Source organism: Dama dama, chromosome 7 (assembly GCF_033118175.1).
Source record: "Dama dama isolate Ldn47 chromosome 7, ASM3311817v1, whole genome shotgun sequence".
Lineage (NCBI taxonomy): Eukaryota > Metazoa > Chordata > Mammalia > Artiodactyla > Cervidae > Dama > Dama dama.
This window is the reverse complement of record NC_083687.1, coordinates 2,317,565-2,338,162: the sequence shown is the minus strand read 5'-3', so window position 1 is coordinate 2,338,162 and position 20,598 is coordinate 2,317,565. Positions and strand designations below refer to the sequence as shown.

At 40.5% G+C, this 20,598-nt stretch overlaps 1 protein-coding gene across 1 annotated transcript in view; it reads left to right on the top strand.

Moving 5' to 3' along the window:
* LOC133058998 (contactin-associated protein-like 3) overlaps window positions 1-20,598 on the top strand; it is a 191,032-nt gene that overhangs the window by 90,752 nt on the left and 79,682 nt on the right. The window contains exons 8-9 of the mRNA XM_061146042.1: window positions 8,874-9,020; window positions 19,241-19,415. Of these exons, the coding sequence (XP_061002025.1) occupies window positions 8,874-9,020; window positions 19,241-19,415 (322 nt within the window). The remainder of the gene's footprint in view (window positions 1-8,873; window positions 9,021-19,240; window positions 19,416-20,598) is intronic.

The window sequence follows — 20,598 nt, the reverse complement described above, 5'->3', positions numbered from 1 at the left end:
TGTAATGTGCCATTTTTCAGAAGCAAACTGAAGGTAAACTTCTCGTGATGCTTGCTTCTTGCTTTAGCAGCATTTGAAGGGGAATCTTTAATGCAGTTGAAATAGATGCAAAATTTTTTCACTCTAAATGTTGTATCAAGTACTCAAATGTGTACCAAATTGAAACTTAAATTTCATTAAATGATATTGAAAAGGCATCTTGTATTGTATTTCCAGATTGGAGATAATTTTTCCTAATAGTTATCTCATGATAGTTCGGAAGAGCTAGAAAAATGTACCAGAAGTGTAGATTCTGGTGCATGTGTGTTCCTGGGGCAGGGCTAAGGAAGTGAGTCATAGAAACAGAGAAAAAGTGGGAGCAATAAAGGAAAAGGAAAAAATGAATGTCTGCATTCACCCTTTATAAGAAAAGACACAAGTCTACCCTTTGCCAAGTTGTGTGTAGTGCTGTGGTCATTATCCTCTGTTATTAGAATAAATTATTTGATTTATGAGGTGGGGTGTGAGAGGACTCCTCTCCCATGCATGTTTCCAGATCTGCCTTTGATAAGCAGCCCACTTGTTCTCATGAAGCCTCAGAGTCTTCATCTTTAAAATGACACTAATAAGTGTTATGGTGAGAATGCAGGGATATATCATATCTAAACCCTTGGCACCATAGTGTCAATTAGTAATAACACAACAACCATTAGTTATCAATATTTCAACACTAGCACTACAACCATGGCATCACCCCCAAGATTGAGGCCTTTAGAGGGATTGGAAGGGTGTGGTAGAATTAGCATCATATTTATAGTTGCACAAATCAAAAGTCCAAAATCTATTTTCTGGTCTCCATCCATCCTTTGGCAAATCATGTTGCCTGGAAAACAGACTGTCCTTTCATCAGAAGTGGGCCAACTTGAAATCACACTGAAGAAAAACAAAGGATGAGATTTATAATGGAGAGGAGACAATGAATATAAATGCATTCATTTTGTTTTTAAATTAGAATGGCTAATTTTTACTAAGAGCAGTCTTGTATCACATAGACGGATGACATCTACTACAAATTCAAGATATTCTGGAGTGCTTTCTGCAAATTCTCCTGTGAAGTACCTCAGTATGCTAGATCAGCAGTCCCAGCCTTTTTTTGGCACCAGGGACTGATTTTGTGGAAGACAGTTTTTCCACAGACATGGTGGGGAGGATGGTTTCAAGATGATTCAAGTGTATTACCTTTATTGTGCACCTTATTTCTACTGTTATTACATCAACTCCACCTCAGATCATCAAGTATTAGATCCCAGAGGTTGGGGACCCCCGTGCTAGATAGAGAAAGAGAGAGAGACAGAGAGAGAGGGAAGGAAAAGGTGGTTGGGTGAGAGAGAGAAAGGAAATATTTCACAAAATCAAACTAGGTTTTAATGACAGATTTTAAGTGAATATAGTTATTATACTGACAGGTATACGATATAACAATTAAGAGAAACTCCAAGTGATAGGGCTGCAAAGAACATGTAGAGATTTATTTTTTTTTTTTTTCTGGTTCATCCTCTTTAGCTCTAAGACTACAGAACTTCTTTCAAAACTTTATTTCAGGTTCAGTTTCATAATATATGTTTTAAGTGTCTAACTTGAATCCTCCATATTCTAGTTTTCAACTTTTCTCATGAATTTTCATCAACAAGTGTTGAATATTTGAAAATGTTTCTGACTTCACCAATAAGAAACAAAAAGCAAGAGTGTAGCATTTTTACTGTCTGCACATGGTGGTCTTAACTAGTGACTTTAAAGCTATCCCCTTCCTGAAAGTGAAAACGTTTTGCGATGCATTATAACTAATATTTAACAGTATGAGAAAAACAAAATTTCAGCTGCTTCACAGCAGGATCTTTGACCTTCTGGGTCATCCTGGAAACATTTCCTGCTCAAGTGAATCTTATATGTGTGCCAAGTCATGCCCGACTCCTTGTGACCCTACGAACTATAGCCCACCAATTCCTCTGGGCTTGGGATTCTCCAGCAAAGATACTGGAGTGAGTTGCCATTTCCTTCTCCAGGAAACAGTAGTTTGGAGTGGATTACATTGGAGTGGATATTGGAGTGGATTGCCATTACTTCCTCTAGGTGATCTTCCTGACCCAGGGATCAAACCTGTGTCACCGAAGCGCCTACATTCCCAGCAGACTATTGCTGAGCCACAGGGGAAGCCCTCAGTAGATCTCGGTGATGGTAGTTAAGTTCCTAAGTTGTGTCCAACTGTTGCGACCCCATGGACTGTAGCCTGCCAGGCTCCTCTGTCCATGGGATTCTCCAGGCAAGAATAATGGAGTGGTTGTCATTTCCTTCTCCAGGAGATCTTACCCACCCAGGAACTGAATCCAGGTCTCCTGCATTGCAGGCAGATTCTTATCAACTGAGCTATGAGGGACACCCCAAGTGAATCTTGAGTCCAAGTCGTTAATGAGAGATGCAGCAGGGAAAAAAAAAAAAAAAGCTGGTTTGAAGAGCATTTGAAGGACATGGATTTACATGGTCAATGGGTTGTAAATACCACAATGTAATATGAATTAGATAGGACTGGTTAACTTTCTATGAGAAATATGCACTTATTTTGGGGGATAGACTAAAATCCCCACTATTCTCTAGCATAACTTCTAATTTGTAAGATTAACTTCTAAATTTACAGAGCTGTGAAGAGTCTGTGCCTTTAACGTTCGTAAAATTTGTTAGTTAAATATATGGGTACATACCAGAAGATGTACAGATTGGAGTCATTCAAGCTTACTAGTATGCTCTGTCAGTCAGTCAGATCAGTCCCTCAGCCGTGTCCCACTCTGCGACCCCGTGGACTACAGCACGCCAGGCTCTCCTGTCCATCACCAACTCCTGGAGCCTACTCAAACTCATGTCTATCCCACTGGTAAGGCCATCCAACCATCTCATCCTGTCTTCCCCTTCACCTCCTGCCTTCAACCTTTCCCAGCATCAGGGTCTTTTCAAATGAGTCAGTTCTTTGCTTCAGGTAGTCAAAGTGTTGGAGTTTCAACTTCAGCATCAGTCTTTCCAATGAATATTCAGGACTGATTTCCTTTAGGATTGAGTGGTTGGATCTCCTCGCAGTCCAAGGGACTCTCAAGAGTCTTCTCCAACACCACAGTTCAAAAGCATCAATTCTTCAGCTCCCAGCTTTCTTTATAGTCCAACTCTCACATCCATACATGACTGCGGGAAAAATCATAGCTTTGACTAGAAGGACCTTTGTTGGTAAAGTAATGTCTCTGCTTTTTAATATGCTGTCTAGGTTTGTCATAGCTTTTCTTCCAAGGAGAAAACATCTTTTAATTTCATGGCTGCAATCATCATCTGCAGTGATTTGGGAGCCCAAAAAAATAAAGTCTCTCACTGTTTCCATTGTTTCCCCATCTATTAGCCATGAAGTGATGGGACTGGATGCCATGATCTTAGTTTTCTGAATCTTGAGTTTTAAGCCAAGTTTTCCACTCTCTCTTTCACTTTCATCAAGAGGCTCTTTAGTTTTTCTTTACTTTCTGCCATAAGGGTGGTGTCATCTGCATATCTTAGGCTATTGATATTTCTCCCAGCAATATTGATTTCAGCTTGTGCTTCATCCAGCCTCACATTTTGCATGATGTACTCTGCATATATGTTAAATAAGCAGGGTGACAATATACAGCCTTGACATACTCCTTTCCTGATTTGGAACCAGTCAGCTGTTCCATGTCCAGTTCTAACTGTTACTTCCTGACCTGCATACAGGCTTCTCAGGAGGCAGATCAGGTGGTCCAGTATTCCCATCTCTTTAAGAATTTTCCACAATTGTGATTCACACAGTCAAAGGCTTTGGTGTAATCAACAAAGCAAAAGTAGATGTTTTTCTGGAACTCTCTTGCTTTTTCAGTGATCCAGCAGATGTTGGCAATCTGAGCTCTGGTTCCTCTGCCTTTTCTAAATTCAGCTTGAACATCTGGAAGTTCACAGTTCAGGTACTGTTGAAGCCTGGCTTGGATAATTTTGAGCATTAATTTTTTTTCCTTCTTTTTTAATCAGTTGGAGGCTAATTACTTTACAATATCATAGTGGTTTTTGCCATACATTGACATGAATCAGCCATGGATTTACATGTGTTCCCCATCCCGATCCCCCCTCCCACCTCCCTCCCCATCCCATCTCTCTGGGTCTTCCTAGTTTACCAGCTCTGAGCACTTGTCTCATGCATCCAACCTGGGCTGGCGATCTGTTTGCTGGCATGTGAGATGAGTGCAATTGTGCGGTAGTTTGAGCATTCTTTGGCATTGCCTTTCTTTGGGATTGGAATGAAAACTGACCTTTCCCAGTCCTATGGCCACTGCTAAATTTTCCAAATTTGCTGGCATATTGAGTGCAGCACTTTCACAGCATCATTTTTCAGGATTTGAAATAGCTCTACTGGGATTCCATCACCTCCACAAGCTTTGTTCATAGTGGTACTTCCTAAGGCCCACTTGACTTCACATTTCAGGATGTCTGGCTCTAGGTGAGTGATCACACCATCATGGTTATCTGGGTCATGAAGATCTTTTTTGTGCAGTTCTTCTGTGTATTCTTGCCACCTCTTAATATCTTCTGCTTCTGTTAGACCCATACCATTTCTGTCCATTATTGTGCTCATCTTTGCATGAAATATTCCCTTGGTATCTCTAATTTTCTTGAAGAGATCTCTAGTCTCTCCCATTCTATTGTTTTCCTCTATATCTTTGCATTAATTGCAGAGGAAGGCTTTCTTATCTCTCCGTGCTATTCTTTGGAACTCTGCATTCAGATGGGTATATCTTTCCTTTTCTCCTTTGCTTTTAGCTTCTCTTTTCTCTTCCTTTGTAAGGCCTTGTATGACAACCATTTTGCCTTTTTGCATTTCTTTTTCTTGAGCATGGCATCAAAAAAATCAAGCAGTCATCTCACTGTTGCTTTTCCATGAATGGAAGTTTTTTTTTTATGACCCCCTTCCCTGTTGACCAAGACAATTTCTGAAGATTCCAGTTATTCCTGCCCCCACCCCTTCCATTCAAACATTCATGTCTGGGGCCTGTTGTGCAAGCTGCAGTGACCTCCCGGGGAGGGGGTAAATCCCTTGCTCTTGGCCAAATAACTCATTTTGGCCACTGGCACATGAGCAGAAGGAGCCTGTGCCACATCTGAGTAGAAGCTGCCAACACCATAGCAAGATTCTGCCAAATGCTGTTTTCTCTCTGCAGTGAGGCAGGGGGTAGGGCTGTGTATTAGCCTTGGCGCTGCTTGAATGAATGCCTGGAGCACAAAGGAAAGAAAGCCAGATGGCCTAGGGCCAGATCAAGAAACAAACCCTAGTTGTTACTCATTGAAACTTGGCTGTTGTTTACATCCGCAAAATAACCTAGTAGAAGCTAACACACACACACTGTGTGGGTGAGTGTGCTGGGACACCTAAGGCTTACTGATGCATTTGCATGATACAGCACTGGGCTTTCATTCAATAGAAGACCCTACAAGTTGGTCTGTAGTAGATGTTAGGGTCATGCACAGTTGGTGGGCAGTCAGTGATTCAACTAGTTTATCATTCCAGCTCCATCACTTGAAGAAAATATAGATATTTCATCTCATAGATTCAAGAGACAATGACTGCTTTGAAGGAATTAATAGTAGTTTAAAAAAAATGATAGGCTTCCCAGGTGGCTCAGTGGTAAAAAATCCATCTGCCAATGCAGGAGACACTGGTTCAATCCCGGGGTCAGGAAGATCCCCTGGAGTGGGCAATTGACTCTAATATTCTTGCCTAGAAAATCCCATGGACAGAGGATCCTGGAAGGCTGCAGTTCATTGGGTCACAAAGAGTTGAACACAAACACGACTGAGCATGCATGCATGTCATGTGATGATGGCTGGAATACATTGTATCGTATTTGGAAAGAAAAACAGAAAATGTAAAAATGACATAAAATGAAAAACACACAATTCCTGCAACCAAGAATGAAGGTTAATATTTAAGAATATTTCTTGCCACTCTTTACCATCTTTATCCAATGTTTGAATATATACAGATACACTTTAATGCTTTTATAAACTTTATTCTATTCTATGAATGTTCATGTTTTATTAATACTTAAATTATTTTTAAAGACTGTCAGTATATTTTTTTAAATAGTCTGCCAAGAATATTATAAGTCAGTCAGTCAGTCAGTTCAGTAACTCAGTCATGTCCGACTCTTTGTGACCCCATGAATTGCAGCATACCAGACCTCCCTGTCCATCACCAACTCCCGGAATTTACTCAAACTCATGCCCATCGAGTCGGTGATGCCATCCAGCCATCTCATCCTCTGTCATCCCCTTCTCCTCCTGCCCCCAATCCCTCCCAGCATCAGGGTCTTTTCCAATGAGTCAACTCTTCGCATGAGGTGGCCAAAGTATTGGAGTTTCAGCTTCAGCATCAGTCCTTCCAATGAACACCCAGGACTGATCTCCTTTAGGATGGACTGGTTGGATCTCCTTGCAGTCCAAGGGACTCGCAAGAGTCTTCTCCAAACCACAGTTCAAAAGCATCAATTCTTCGGCACTCAGCTTTCTTCACAGTCCAACACTCACATCCCTACATGACCACTGGAAAAACCATAGCCTTGACCAGACAGACCTTTGTTGGCAAAGTAATGTCTCTGCTTTTTAATATGCTATCTAGGTTGATCATAACTTTCTTTCCAAGGAGTAAGGGTCTTTTAATTTCATGGCTGCAATCACCATCTGCACTGATTTTGGAGCCCCAGAAAATAAAGTCTGACACTGCTTCCACTGTCTTCCCATCTATTTCCCATAAAGTGATGGGACCAGATGCCATGATCTTAGTTTTCTGAATGTTAAGCTTCAAGCCAACTTTTTCACTCTCCTCTTTCACTTTCATCAAGAGGCTTTTCAGTTCCTCTTCACTCTCTGCCATAAGGGTGGTGTCATCTGCATATTTGAGGTTATTGATATTTCTCCCAGCAATCTTGATTCCAGCTTGTGCTTCTTCCAGCCCAGCGTTTCTCATGATGTACTCTGCATATAAGTTAAATAAGCAGGGTGACAATATACAGCCTTGATGTGCTCCTTTTCCTATTTGGAGCCAGTCTGCTGTTCCATGTCCAGTTCTAACTGTTGCTTCCTGACCTGCATACAGGTTTCTCAAGAGGCAGATCAGGTGGTATGGTATTCCCATCTCTTTCAGAATTTTCCACAGTTTATTGTGATCCACACAGTCAAAGGCTTTGGTATAGTCAATAAAACAGAAATAGATATTTTTCTGGAACTCTCTTGCTTTTTCGATGATCCAGAGGATATTGGCAATTTGATCTCTGGTTCCTCTGCCTTTTCTAAAACCAGCTTGAACATCTGGGAGTTCTTGGTTCATGCATTGCTGAAGCCTGGCTTGGAGAATTTTGAGCATTACTTTACTAGCGTGTGAGATGAGTGCAATTGTGCAGTAGTTTGAACATTCTTTGGGATTACCTTTCTTAGGGATTGGAATGAAAACGGACCTTTTCCAGTCCTGTGGCCACTGCTGAGTTTTCCAAATTTGCTGGCATATTGAGTGCAGCACTTTCACAGCATCATCTTTTAGGATTTGAAATAGCTCAACTGGAATTCCATCATCTCCACTAGCTTTGTTCATAGTGATGCTTTCTAAGGCCCACTTGACTTCACATTCCAGGATGTCTGGCTATAGGTGAGTGATCACACCATTGTGATTATCTGGCTCATGAAGATCGTTTTTGTACAGTTCTTCTGTGTATTCTTGCCACCTCTTTTTAATATCTTCTGCTTCTGTTAGGTCCATACTACTTCTGTCCTTTATCGAACCCATCTTTGCCTGAAATGTTCCCTTGGTATCTCTAATTTTCTTGAAGAGATCTCTAGTCTTTCCCATTCTGTTGTTTTCTTCTATTTCTTCTCATTGATCACTGAGGAAGGCTTTCTTTTCTCTCCTGGCTATTCTTTGGAACTCTGCATTCAAATGGGAATATCTTTCCTTTTCTCCTTTGCTTTTCACTTCTCTTCTTTTAGATAATGACGATATATGAAAGTGAGAATAAGTTTTTATTTTTATAACTTGCATGTTTGGAAAATACCTGTAGTTCTCAGCATCACAAACTACTAGTGGGCTAGATGAGGCTAAAATATGTCTGATACCATGTGATTGGAAATACTTTATGATTTCATGATTGTTCAGGGTCATTCATAGGAATTTTATTCTCTTAAGGCCCTAGGACTGACACAAACCAATGCTGTGTTTTTCAAACCAAGATGAGTGACCCACTGTTGTTTCCACTTTACCCTTTCATTCTGATTTCTTTCTTTGCCCCCCCCCCCAAGTTTTTTGCACCTTTTTGACTAAACTGAGTGATGAGAAAGTGAAGTATATCCCTGGCACTGTGCACAGAGGCCATAGTAATCCTAACTGAACATAATCGTTTTTGTTATTACATAAACAAATACCAGACAGGCCAGTCCACGACTGATGGATCAAACACAAGGAACCTCTGCAACCACAAAATTTACTCAACAAGACCCTTTTCCAACTGACATGGGTAGCACCTTCTTCTAGATAAGCATGACCAACATACCATGTAACCTAATTGCCTGCTTAGAAGCCCCCAGGCAAGTCCACATCTGTCCTTCACCTCTCTCTGTCTCTCTGTGTCCCCTGTGGTGCATTCTGCATTGGTCGACCAACTAAGTGACCTAGGTGGGCTTCAGTGAGTTCTTGGTGGTCTGTGGAAGGTGGCCCAAGGTATGCGTCATATTGTTTTCAAGTACTGGCTCTGTTGTGGTATTAACAAGGTTAGTAGGAATTTGTTTTAACCCATTTTGTTTACCTCCAGGTGCTGGATTAAATGATGGGCAGTGGCATTCTGTGTCTTTATCTGCAAGAGGGAATCACCTGAGTGTGATGGTGGATGGTGAGGCAGCCTCCATGGCTCATTCCTTGCATGGGCAGATTGAGTCAGGTGACACCTACTATTTGGGGGGTAAGTGAAAGGAACTGGGCTGCACTGGCAATCAAGCCATCTTTATCTTTTCTGCTCCTGCCTTCTAAGGCAACTCATATTTTTACATGAAAATTAATAGTAAAGAATGATATTTCTCTTTTAGTTATAGTCATTGGGAATTTTGAGTGATCAAAGATGATAAATTGTGGTCTAAAAATGAAAGTCGGATAGATGGCTTTGTTTAAAAGTGCACATCATAAGGTTGGTTTTAAATTTGGCATTTGTTTTCAACTACGGTTGCACGTTGCAATCACCTGGAAGGATTCAAAATGCTGATGCCTGGCTGCATCCCCGGAAATTCTGATTTAACTGGTTCCGTGCCGTGTGCTTATGCTTAGCTGCTCAGGTGGATTCTTTACCTGCAATGTGGTCTGAGCCACCAGGGAAGCCCAAGAATACTGGAGTGGGTAGCCTATCCCTTCTCCAGGGGAGCTTCTCGACCAGACCAAGGAATTGAACTGGGGTCTCCTGCATTGCAGGTGAATTCTTTACCAGCTGAGCTACTAGGGAAGCCTGACCTGGACAACAGGTTTTTGAGTACTTTCTGGTGATTCTATGTGAAGATAATACTGAGGGTCATTGCTCTCTATTTCTTACCTTGCCATCAGGAATTTTCCTAATGCCAAATGACGCTTATAATCTTTCCTTCAGGTTTTATGTGGCAGGTTTTTTGCTGCATGTGGGTGTTCTGTCTGTTGGCTTCTTTTCTGCCTAGAGCCTGGCTACTCAAAGTGTGGTCCATGGACCAACAGTATCAGCATCACCTGGAATCCCTTAGAAATGCAGATGCACCATCAGGACTTCGTGAACCAGAATCTGCATTTCACCAAGATCCCCAGGAGGTCTGCTGCATTTTAAAATTTAAGAAACTTGGACTTCTCTGGTGGTCCAGTGGTTGGGATTCTGCCAATGCAGGGGACACGGGTTTAATCCCTGGAATGGGAAGATTCCACATGCTAAGGCAGCTAAGCCCATGCACCACAACTGCTGAAGCCCAAGGCCCTAGAGCCCATGCACCCCAACCAGAGAAGCCACCCCAATGAAAAGCCCACACACCACACCTAGAGGGCAGGCCCTGCTCACTGCAACTAGCAAAACCTATGTGCTGCAACGAGGACCTAGCACAACCAAAAAAAAAATGAGTAAATAAATGATTTTTTTAAAAGATGTCTATTCCCACTGCCTAATACAGAAGGGCATCATTATATACAACAGAGGAAGAGATAAATTCAATGGCTGTTAATATGTCACGCATGGGTGTTCAGTCGTGTCCTACTCTTTGCGACCTCATGGACCATACCCCCCAGTCTCCTCTGTCCGTGGGATTTCCCAGGCAAGAATACTGGAGTGGGTTGCCATGCCCTCCTCCAGGGGACCTTCCTGACCCAGGCATTGAGTCCGTGTTTCCTGCATCTCCTGCACTGCAGATGGATTCTTTATTGCTAAGCCACAGGAGAAGCCCATTAATATGTCACTCATTGCTTAGTGATGGATTTTACCAGGACATCACCAGTCCATCTCCTTGGGATGTAGTCAGTGGGTGTTTTGCCTGCTTAGTGAACCTTGATTGAGTCCGTCCAGTCCTTCCAGCAGGGAGGGGGGACTTCTGAGGGTAATAAATCTCCATCCCTGGAGCATTCAAGTGAAAAATCCTCAGCCACTGGAAGCTTAGAACTGTCAATAGTAAGACTTATTTTTAATCTTGGCTTGAAGCCCTCTCTGACATTATTGCTGTTTTGCATTTTATACTTTTCTTTTTCTAAAATAAGTTTGGAATCATGGTGGAGATAACTTGATAGCCCAACAAGAAAGTATAAAATTTTCCCTTGAGAATTGACAATAAGTACATCAACCATGAATTGGGTTGTTTAATCTTTGAAGTCCCCTAAAGCAAACTTCATGGGGAAAGGTGGAATTGTGCCAGCAGCTTTACAAGTTAGGATTGCTTGCTTTTCTTGTTTGCTAAATGTGATGCATTTCTGACCCAGATACTCTTTTAAACCTTTACACTTAAATGATGCGTTTTATAGCTCAGGAGAGGAACAGATTCCTTCAAAACTAAATAAAGAATTTATCCAAGAACTGTAATTTAAAAGATAAAATATTTTGAAGCACTGAAAGATACAGAAAGAACAATCTGTGTCTACTGTTTAATGACACAAAATAAAATACCTTTAACATTTTGTTTTAAAAAGTAAAAGAAAAATACTTTTCAAATCATCTTTCATATTGAACATACTGCATACTCAGAATGCACAGCTACTTGAGAGTAGATACTTTCCATAAATATTTACATACTGCTGCAACATGAGTCAGTTGTTACTGTGAAATAGATCATATGCACACACTTTAAAAAGACTATAATATTTCATAAAAAGAATACATATGGGTGCATCCTGTTGTCTACATAATTAACCACTACAACACTGGAGGCTTCTGTTGCTCCTCTAGACTTTCATTCCCCTAGTTAAGTATTACCTTGCTTTTTTAAAACCAGCCTTTGTATATTGCTTTTTTTATAATCTATCATCTATGTAGGCAACTTTAAACAATAAATTGTCTTGTGTTGCCTTGCTTTTAACTTTTTGAAGAGGATAAACCTGCATTCATTCTTTTGTGACTTGCTTTTTCTGTTGAAATCCAGCCATGTGGCTATGAATAGCTGAATTTAATTAATTTTCATGGATGTGTGGCTTTTTGATGCATATTGTACCATGTTTTACTTATCCACTTTACCATTTTATGTTGATGGACATTTTGATTGTGCCCATTTTTATTTTAAAAATTCTATAAATATCAGTGCAGCTGCTAAGAGACATCTTGCCAGTGATTTTTAAGTTTTTCCTTATGCATAAACTATCTGACTCCTGATAAGTACAGTTAATTTAGTGAAACAACATTTGGTACTGTGGTTTTAGTGGCATGCTCGAGAACCCACAATTGTCACGTCGGCTGTGCATATACACCTGGCCGTTGGCTTCGTTACTATCTGTTTAAAGGTCCTAGATAGCTGGAGGAAATGTGATGAAAAAGGTATAATAAGCCTTCCTTATGTAGTTTCATAAAACTGTGTTGATATACAGAGAACTGTCTTGTTAATATGGTTTCCAAGAAGAAACAGTGTCCCTAAGATGAGTGGAATTGCGAAGTTTAAACATCCCACGAGATGGCATAATGACGTTTCTTCATGACAACTTTCCTATTTTTCTAATGTCTGTGTTGGCACTCAGTGGCAAATATAGAACTTGCAATCACAGCACTTTCTTCCTAACTAATGTATAAATTTAGAGTAGCCTCTATAAGCATAGCTATAAATACCTAGTTGATTCCTACAGAACAGTTTCAGATACTGATTCAAATGAAGTCAGTCAACTGTATATCTTACACCAAGCATAACATAACAGCATTTTTTCCTAGAGAAAGAATATATATTACTTTTAAAATTCAAGTAAAGCCTTTGCCAGATTAAAACAAAAAAGTAAAGCCAAAATGGACTACTGATGTTAAATAGAAAGATAGATACTATATTTACTCAAGGAAAACCAGGAGAGGCAGGTCTAGGACTAATGAGCATGGAGTTCTGATTCTCAGTAGATTTATTATATTCACAGTTTTTATGCACGTCTAGAACCTTTGCTCATGGTTTCCGTATTTGTCTCCATGATATGTTGGACTTTCCAATGCTGCTGTGGGTAAAGTAGGGTAGGTCAGCTACAGCTTGAGCTCTACTCCTGAAAACTCTAATGTCCAAAGAGTAGCCTCTGTCAGTATCTGTTCACTTATCTTCTTGCTCAGTACCAGAATATGTATGATGTTGACAAAGAAGTGAAGTTCATTCAGTCTATGCTCTGTAGCAATATTGGGACTAATAAACTCAGTGTTCCTGGGTCATCTAGGTGAAAACCAGTTAATGATTTTTGACTTTTCAAGGAAAACAATACTCCCTGTTCTGAAATACTACCTGACCAGGTTTCCTTCCCATTACTGTTTTTCCTGATGGACAGACAACTGCAAGTTTCCAATTATCATTATATGGTCAGTCGAATTTTATTGGGATGCTTCCCCATGAAAGCAGACTAGTATAGCTTGCTATTACAGTTTTTTTTTCTAATTGAAGGATAATTGCTTTATAGTATTGTGTCAGTTTCAGCCAAACATCAACATTTTTTGTGTTGTTCATTTGCTAAGTCATGTCCAACTCTTTACGACCTCCTGGACTGCAACATGCTAGGCTTCCTTGTCCTCCATTATCTCCCAGAGCTTGCTCAAACTCATGTCCATTGATTTGGTGATGCCATCCAACCACCCTGTCCTCTATTGTCCCCTTCTCTCCCTGCCCTCAATCTTTTCCTGCATCAGGGTCTTTTCTAATCAGTTGACTCTTCATATCAGGTGGCCAGAATATTGGAACTTCAGCGTGAGTCTTTCCAATGGATATTCAGGGTTGGTTTCCTTTAAGATTGACCAGTTTGGTCTCCTGCTATCCAAGGGACTCTCAAGAGTCTTCTTCAGCACTACAATTTAAAGTCATCAATTCTTTGGGGCTCAGACTTCTTTATGGTCCAACTCTCACATCCATATATGACTACTGGAAAAATCATAGCTTTGACTATATGGACCTTTGTCAACAAAGTGATGTCTCTGCTTTATAATACACTATATCAGTTTGTCATAGCTTTTCTTCCAAGGAGCAAGCATTTTTTAATTTCATGGCTGCAGTCACTGTCCACAGTGATTTTGGAACCCAAGAAAATAAAATTAATAAAATTTGTCACTGTTTCTATTTTTTCCCCATCTATTTGCCATTAAGTGATGGGACCAGATGCCATGATCTTAGTTTTTGGAATGTTGAGTTTTAGCCAGCTTTCTCACTCTCCTCCTTATAGTTAGGGTGACCATATAATTTCAGGACACTTTGGCAATGAAAGAGGTGATTTCAGTGATTACTGCAGGACAGCAGCCTAAACCACGGCTCTCTGGCCACCTGGAAGTCTCTATTCCATCTTGGCCTGGCGATCTCAGAGCACACTATCTTACAATAAGAAGGATTGTCTATAAAATGGCAATATTTCTAAAAGTCCCTTCGGAACTCTGTGATCTAGGTATCACTTTTTAAAATTTTACACACCCTCCTGGGTGTCTTTTTGGGGCTGTGCTGGGTCTTTGCTGAGGCATTCAAACTTTCTATAAGCTGTGGCACCCAGGCTTAGTTGCCCCGCCGCATGTGGGATCTTAGTTCTCCGGCCAGAGCTCGAACCCACACCCCCTGCACTGGAAGGTGAATTTTTAATCACTGGACCACCAGGGAAGTCAGAAGGTATCCCTTTTTCCTTTTTGCCTTTTCTTAGTCTGAGCTCTTTTTGTAATTTTCCTCCAACAGCAGTTTCACTAATGGTCCATTGTATATTGGTGCCTGCTTTTAGGGGTAGTGGAAAGTAAAGCTTTAATAAATTCCCTTCTATTGAATCTTTGTACTGCTCAATACCATACCTGCATTACAGAGTTGGGGAATATTAAGTTATGTTCAAAATCCCCCGAGTATCCTTCTGTGAAATGTTAGCAGGCCAGTGAGCCTATGACAAGTCTAATGAAGTCTCATCTGAGGACCCATTCTGGTGTATTGACATAAATGACAATTTATCTGTCATCCTCAGAGGTACTTAAACTCCTGAGTCCCTCAGTCATGATGGATATCGTTCATTAATTTAGCAGTAACTACTCATTGTGCACGTCACTGTCCGTCCCAAATCATGTCATGGATGAATGGCCCACTAGGGCTTTGGGACAACCATCTATACGGAAAGGTGTCTCCTGACCCGAGCTTCTCCCGGGCTGCAGTGCCCTTACTTCTTGACTTTTATATCATACCTGGAGAATAGAGCACTCATTGGTTTGACCTTTCCTTTTTTGAAGTTTCACTTTCAGAAAGTTTTCCTTGTGACTGCTGGATATGTTTTTTCTTTGTCCTAACAGGTATAGTTAGATCCTGCGATATGTTCTGGATGAGTTTGAGGATGGCAATCTGGAGAAAAGGAAGAAAAGAGAAAAGGATTAACAGGGATTCCACAAAATTATTTATTGACTTCATGTTTCCTGTTTTATCTTAACATTCTTAGTTACTAAGTGCAATAAGGAGAAGCCACCTAAAAGATACAAGGGCTTCCTAGGCAGCTTAGCAGTAAAGAGCCTGTCTGCCAGGGCAGGAGCTGTAAGAGACGTGAGTTCGATTCCTGGATCAGGAAGATCCCCTGGAGGAGGGCGTGGCAGCCCACTCCAGTACTCTTGCCTGGAGAACCCCACAGACAGAGGATCCTGGCAGGCTGTGGTCCATGGGGTCGCGGAGCTGGCCGTGACTGAAGCGACTTAGCCCAGCACACTGCAGAGCACAGAGCATGTAAAGGCATCCCAGGTTTCCTCCAAATAGACCCAGTCCTTCAGAGATTCTCTGATACATGAAAGGTGTGTGTTTTCACACAAGACAAGAAAATGGTAAAGGAAAGCTGCAGAGTTAAACAGTTCTTTATGATGTAACGTTACAATTGAAATGTTGAAGTCCCTTTGAGGTTAATTTCTGAGGTTTCATTGTGCCTTTAATGGTTTCAACCTGATGCAGTCCTTGGTTTGTTTTGAATTCTATTTGTCAGAAATACAAACCATTAAAGCCTCAGTCACTGAAAGAAAAGTATGGGAAAACTGTGTATTTTATGAAAATTCTTAGGTAGAAAGCTAGCATCCATTATGCAGGAACAAGAAGAGGCTCTGTCTTCAGTTCTTGCTCTTTGAAAGTACACCAGCAATTTCAAGACACAAGTACAAAGAGAGATGAATGAAAAACACAGAAGTACAATGAGCAAAATCTTTACTTTATAAAATTACTTATTCCATCTGATTTAAAATAAAATATTTTTATTTAAAATAAAAAATAAGAATCTTATAAAATAACCCCAAACTGTAAATATTAACATAAGAATTTCTGAATATTAAAATTATTGGAAAATACAAAGCAAAATAGTTAAAATAGTTCTATAAGTGATATAAATGAAACATGGTAAGGCAAAGCATAAATAAAATAGGTAAATTTCTTGTCAAGCATAAAATTGCTTGACAATTTTGGGGAATTATTACAATATTAATCATTTAGAATATTGTCCTTGTTTCATATTTGCAGATGAAAATAAAGTGTTCAATTCAGTAAACACTTTGAGCGTTTTTCCTATGTAGAGTTGTAGCTTTCATTCCATAGGAAGCTGCCTCTGCATGGGAGATTTGCGTGTGGGTGGGTTAGTAGGGGTAATTCTTTGAAACAACACCTGGAAGATTGAAAGAGTAACTGTGATGGGCACAGAGACAAGCTGAACTGCAGGGCAGTTGTGGTGAAGCCTCTGAAAACCCCAAGGGGTTCTCTGAAGCAGGCATGCACTTTAAGGACGTCCCCATTGAGAAAATGGTGTGCAGCCACTGTGTTGCATCACTCCATTGCATCCTCGGTCACTGTTGTTCCTGAGGACAGACACAGCTTTTTTTTTTTTTTTTTCTTTTTTTTTTATTAGTTGGAGGCCAATCACTTCACAACATTTCAGTGGGTTTTGTCATACATTGATATGAATCAGCCATGGATTTACACGCATTCCCCATCCCGATCCCCGCTCCCACCTCCCTCTCCACCCGATTCCCCCGAGTCCTCCCAGTGCACCAGGCTGGAGCACTTGTCTCATGCATCCCACCTGGGCTGGTGATCTGTTTCACCATAGATAGTATACATGCTGTTCTTTTGAAATATCCCACCCTCACATTCTCCCACAAAGTTCAAAAGTCTGTTCTGTATTTCTGTGTCTCTTTTTCTGTTTTGCATATAGGGTTATCGTTACCATCTTTCTAAATTCCATATATATGTGATAGTATGCTGTAATGTTCTTTATCTTTCTGGCTTACTTCACTCTGTATAAGGGGCTCCAGCTTCATCCATCTCATTAGGACTGGTTCAAATGAATTCTTTTTAACGGCCGAGTAATATTCCATGGTGTATATGTACCACAGCTTCCTTATCCATTCATCTGCTGATGGGCATCTAGGTTGCTTCCATGTCCTGGCTATTATTAACAGTGCTGCGATGAACATTGGGGTGCACGTGTCTCTTTCAGATCTGGTTTCCTCAGTGTGTATGCCCAGAAGTGGGATTGCTGGGTCATATGGCAGTTCTATTTCCAGTTTTTTAAGAAATCTCCACACTGTTTTCCATAGCGGCTGTACTAGTTTGCATTCCCACCAACAGTGTAAGAGGGTTCCCTTTTCTCCACACCCTCTCCAGCATTTATTGCTTGTAGACTTTTGGATAGCAGCCATCCTGACTGGCGTGTAATGGTACCTCATTGTGGTTTTGATTTGCATTTCTCTAATAATGAGTGATGTTGAGCATCTTTTCATGTGTTTGTTAGCCATCTGTATGTCTTCTTTGGAGAAATGTCTGTTTAGTTCTTTGGCCCATTTTTTGATTGGGTCAGCTTTATGAGAGCTAGCTTCCTGCAGCCCAGCTGTTCCTGGGGAGGGCCTCAGTCTTGATTAGAGGGGAGTAATGGGACCTGGGCTCTGTACAGCAGGTTTCTCCAAATTGCTGCCTTTTACAGAAGCATTTCACGGTGACAGCATCCTTTTAGCCTAACTTTCCCCATCTTCTACATTGTCAGTCTTGCAGTAGGCAAACCTAAGAACCTGTGATTTCTTTAGGAGACAATTCAGGGGAGAGTGAGAGGGCACTCAAAATCCTGCTGGCCTTACAAGTGGAGAAGAGGTGGCTCTGGACCCTACTTGCTTTGATTTTGATTTTAAAGTCTTGTCCTTGTTCATAATCATTCTAAGAGCATTATCTCTTGGGAGACCCAGGAGGATAAAACAAAACTACTCTGTAGGAATTGTGGTTGGTAACTGTACAGCAAACCAATTAATGGCTGTAACAGAATTTGTAAATTTGACTCTTATTATTGAAATTAATCAAAGGTCATTTCTTGTTTCCATAGAACATTGTGTTGCTTGTTTTCTCCATTATTCACAATGCTATATAGTTATGAGATATTGTTAATTTGTTTGTGTATTCTTGTTGAAATATATTTAACTAAAATGCCTAATTAAAAAAAGAAAAGTAAGTATAAATTGCTATTAGACCAGTTATTATCAAAAGTGTTTTTAAAATGTGCCTGTGAAAGCACACATGTGGATATTTAACAATATTTAGATGAATGGAGGGTATCTAGGTCAATTCTCAATTTAAGATTATTTTTAAGCATTTTAAATTTATTAAGTCCTCTTGTGCCTCTAATTTTTTTTCCTGATTCTGCTCTCACATGCCTTTAGTTCATCTAGTTTAACATCGTACTAAAAGAGTGATGTCTTAAATGTGCTTTCAAAAAATAAATCAGACTGCTTAAATTAAAAGTGCAGTAACTCTATTTGTCAGATTTCACATCTTGCCTTCCTCTCATCTCTCTGTAAGCCTGGCTTTGGTCTTTATTTTTACACTTTACCAATACCAACACATTTTGTTCTTGTCAGCTCTCCACCACCCTCTCCATGGGTGATGTGACCTTCTCAAATGGTGTTGTTCAGTAACTAAATCATGTCTGACTCTGCAACCCCATGGATTCCAGCATGCCAGGCTTCCCTGTCCTTCACTATCTCCCAGAGTTTGTTCAAACTCATGTACCTTGAGTCGGCGATACCATCCAACCATCTCATCCTCTGTTGTCCCCCTCTCCTCTTGCCCTCAATCTTTCCCAGAATCAGGATCTTTTCCAATGAGTCAGTTCTTCAAGTCAAGTGGCCTAAGTATTGGCACCTCAGCACCAGTTCTTCTAATGAATATTCAGGGTTGATTTCCTCTAGGATTGACTGGTTTGGTCTCCTTGCTGTCCAAGGAACTCTCAAGAGTCTTCTCCAGCACAACAATTTGAAAGCACCAGTTCTTCGGCTCTTAGCCTTTTTGATGGTCCAACTCTCACATCTGTACATGACTACTGGACAAACTATAGCTTTGACTAAACGGACCTTTGCTGGCAAAGTAATGTGTCTGCTTTTTAATACGCTGTCTAGGTTTGCCATAGCTTTTCTTGCTTCAAGTGTCTACTAGCAATTTTTGCAAATGAGAAATACTGTACAATATTTTTTCATAACTGTTTGTTTTCTCCTGTGTCTCCGTGTTCATTCAGGCTGTCCTGACAACAGCAGCTCTCATCCTGGATGTGCTGTTTCCGCGGGTGGATTTCAGGGCTGCCTGAGGCTCATTTCCATCGGCGACGAAGCAGTGGATCCCATCTCCGTTCAGCAGGGGACGCTAGGGAGTTTCCGTGACCTCCAGATAGACACCTGTGGCCTCACAGACAGGTAGGCAGCCTCCCGTCAGCCTGCCTGTTTTCAGGGTGTTTTTTGTTTGTTTGTTTATTTTTTAATTTTTAACCGGAGGGTATTTGTTTGGCAATGTTATGTTGGCTTCGGCCATACAGCAGTGTGAACCAGCCGTAAGTATAGGTGTCCCTCCCTCCTTCCCCCACCGCATCCCGCCCCTCGAGGTGGTCCCTGGGCACCAGCTCGGGCTGCCTGCCTCATATGGCAGGTTCCCACTGGCTGCCTCTTAATATTTTATATACGGTAATGTCTATGTTTCAATGCTACTCTCTCAGTTGGTCCCACCCTCTGCTGTTTTCAATTTTTGATAGTAGATTATAAACAAATAAACTGGTGAGAAAGAGCATCTTGCCCTTTCTCCATTCCCAATATTCCATTCCATAGGGGAACATTATGTTTATACAAAAAACAAAAATGACAGACTTTAAGTAATCGTTTCTTTCCAATGATACTTTTTTAGAAGACACACTGTCATAAATTTTCCTTGTATATGCCTCCAGGCTACTTAACTCATACAGAATACTGTTGATGCTATTATAATTATTGATGACTATATACTTTAAAAATTTCTAACACTTCAGAGAACAGATTAGAATATTCTAAAGAGATCATGGAGGACCCAGAAATCAAAATTCTATGTGGTTAGCTGCATTCACCTTACATTCTCTATTCTACAGGAAAAATGAAAAGTAACTCTTTCTTTGATAAAAGTTGAAGCTTTAGGGATTTCTAGTGATGTTGTAAACACAGCAAAGAGTGGAGAGGATTCAGTCGCCACATACTGAGCATAGTACCACTTTACTGGAGAAGATAAGAAAGGCAAAGCTTTAAAACAATAGCATATTAACATTTCTAAGCATTGCAACTTTACCAAAGTTATTTGCTAGCCATACTATCAGACTTTTAAGTGATTTTGGCTAAAAGGGATGGCTTAATCATCACACATGCACCTTTTTTCTGTGCCTAGTATGTCTGACTTCTCTGCAATAACAGTGCATTAAATTTGTGTTGAACAAATGTACACACCCCAGACATCCCCACACATCCCCACATAGGGCACTTTTCAAACATTCACACTGCACATTTGTGGAGTAAATCTAATCCAAATTAACAGTAATTGAAATTCCCTGTCATCACCAATTAACTACAAGTTATAGCGCAA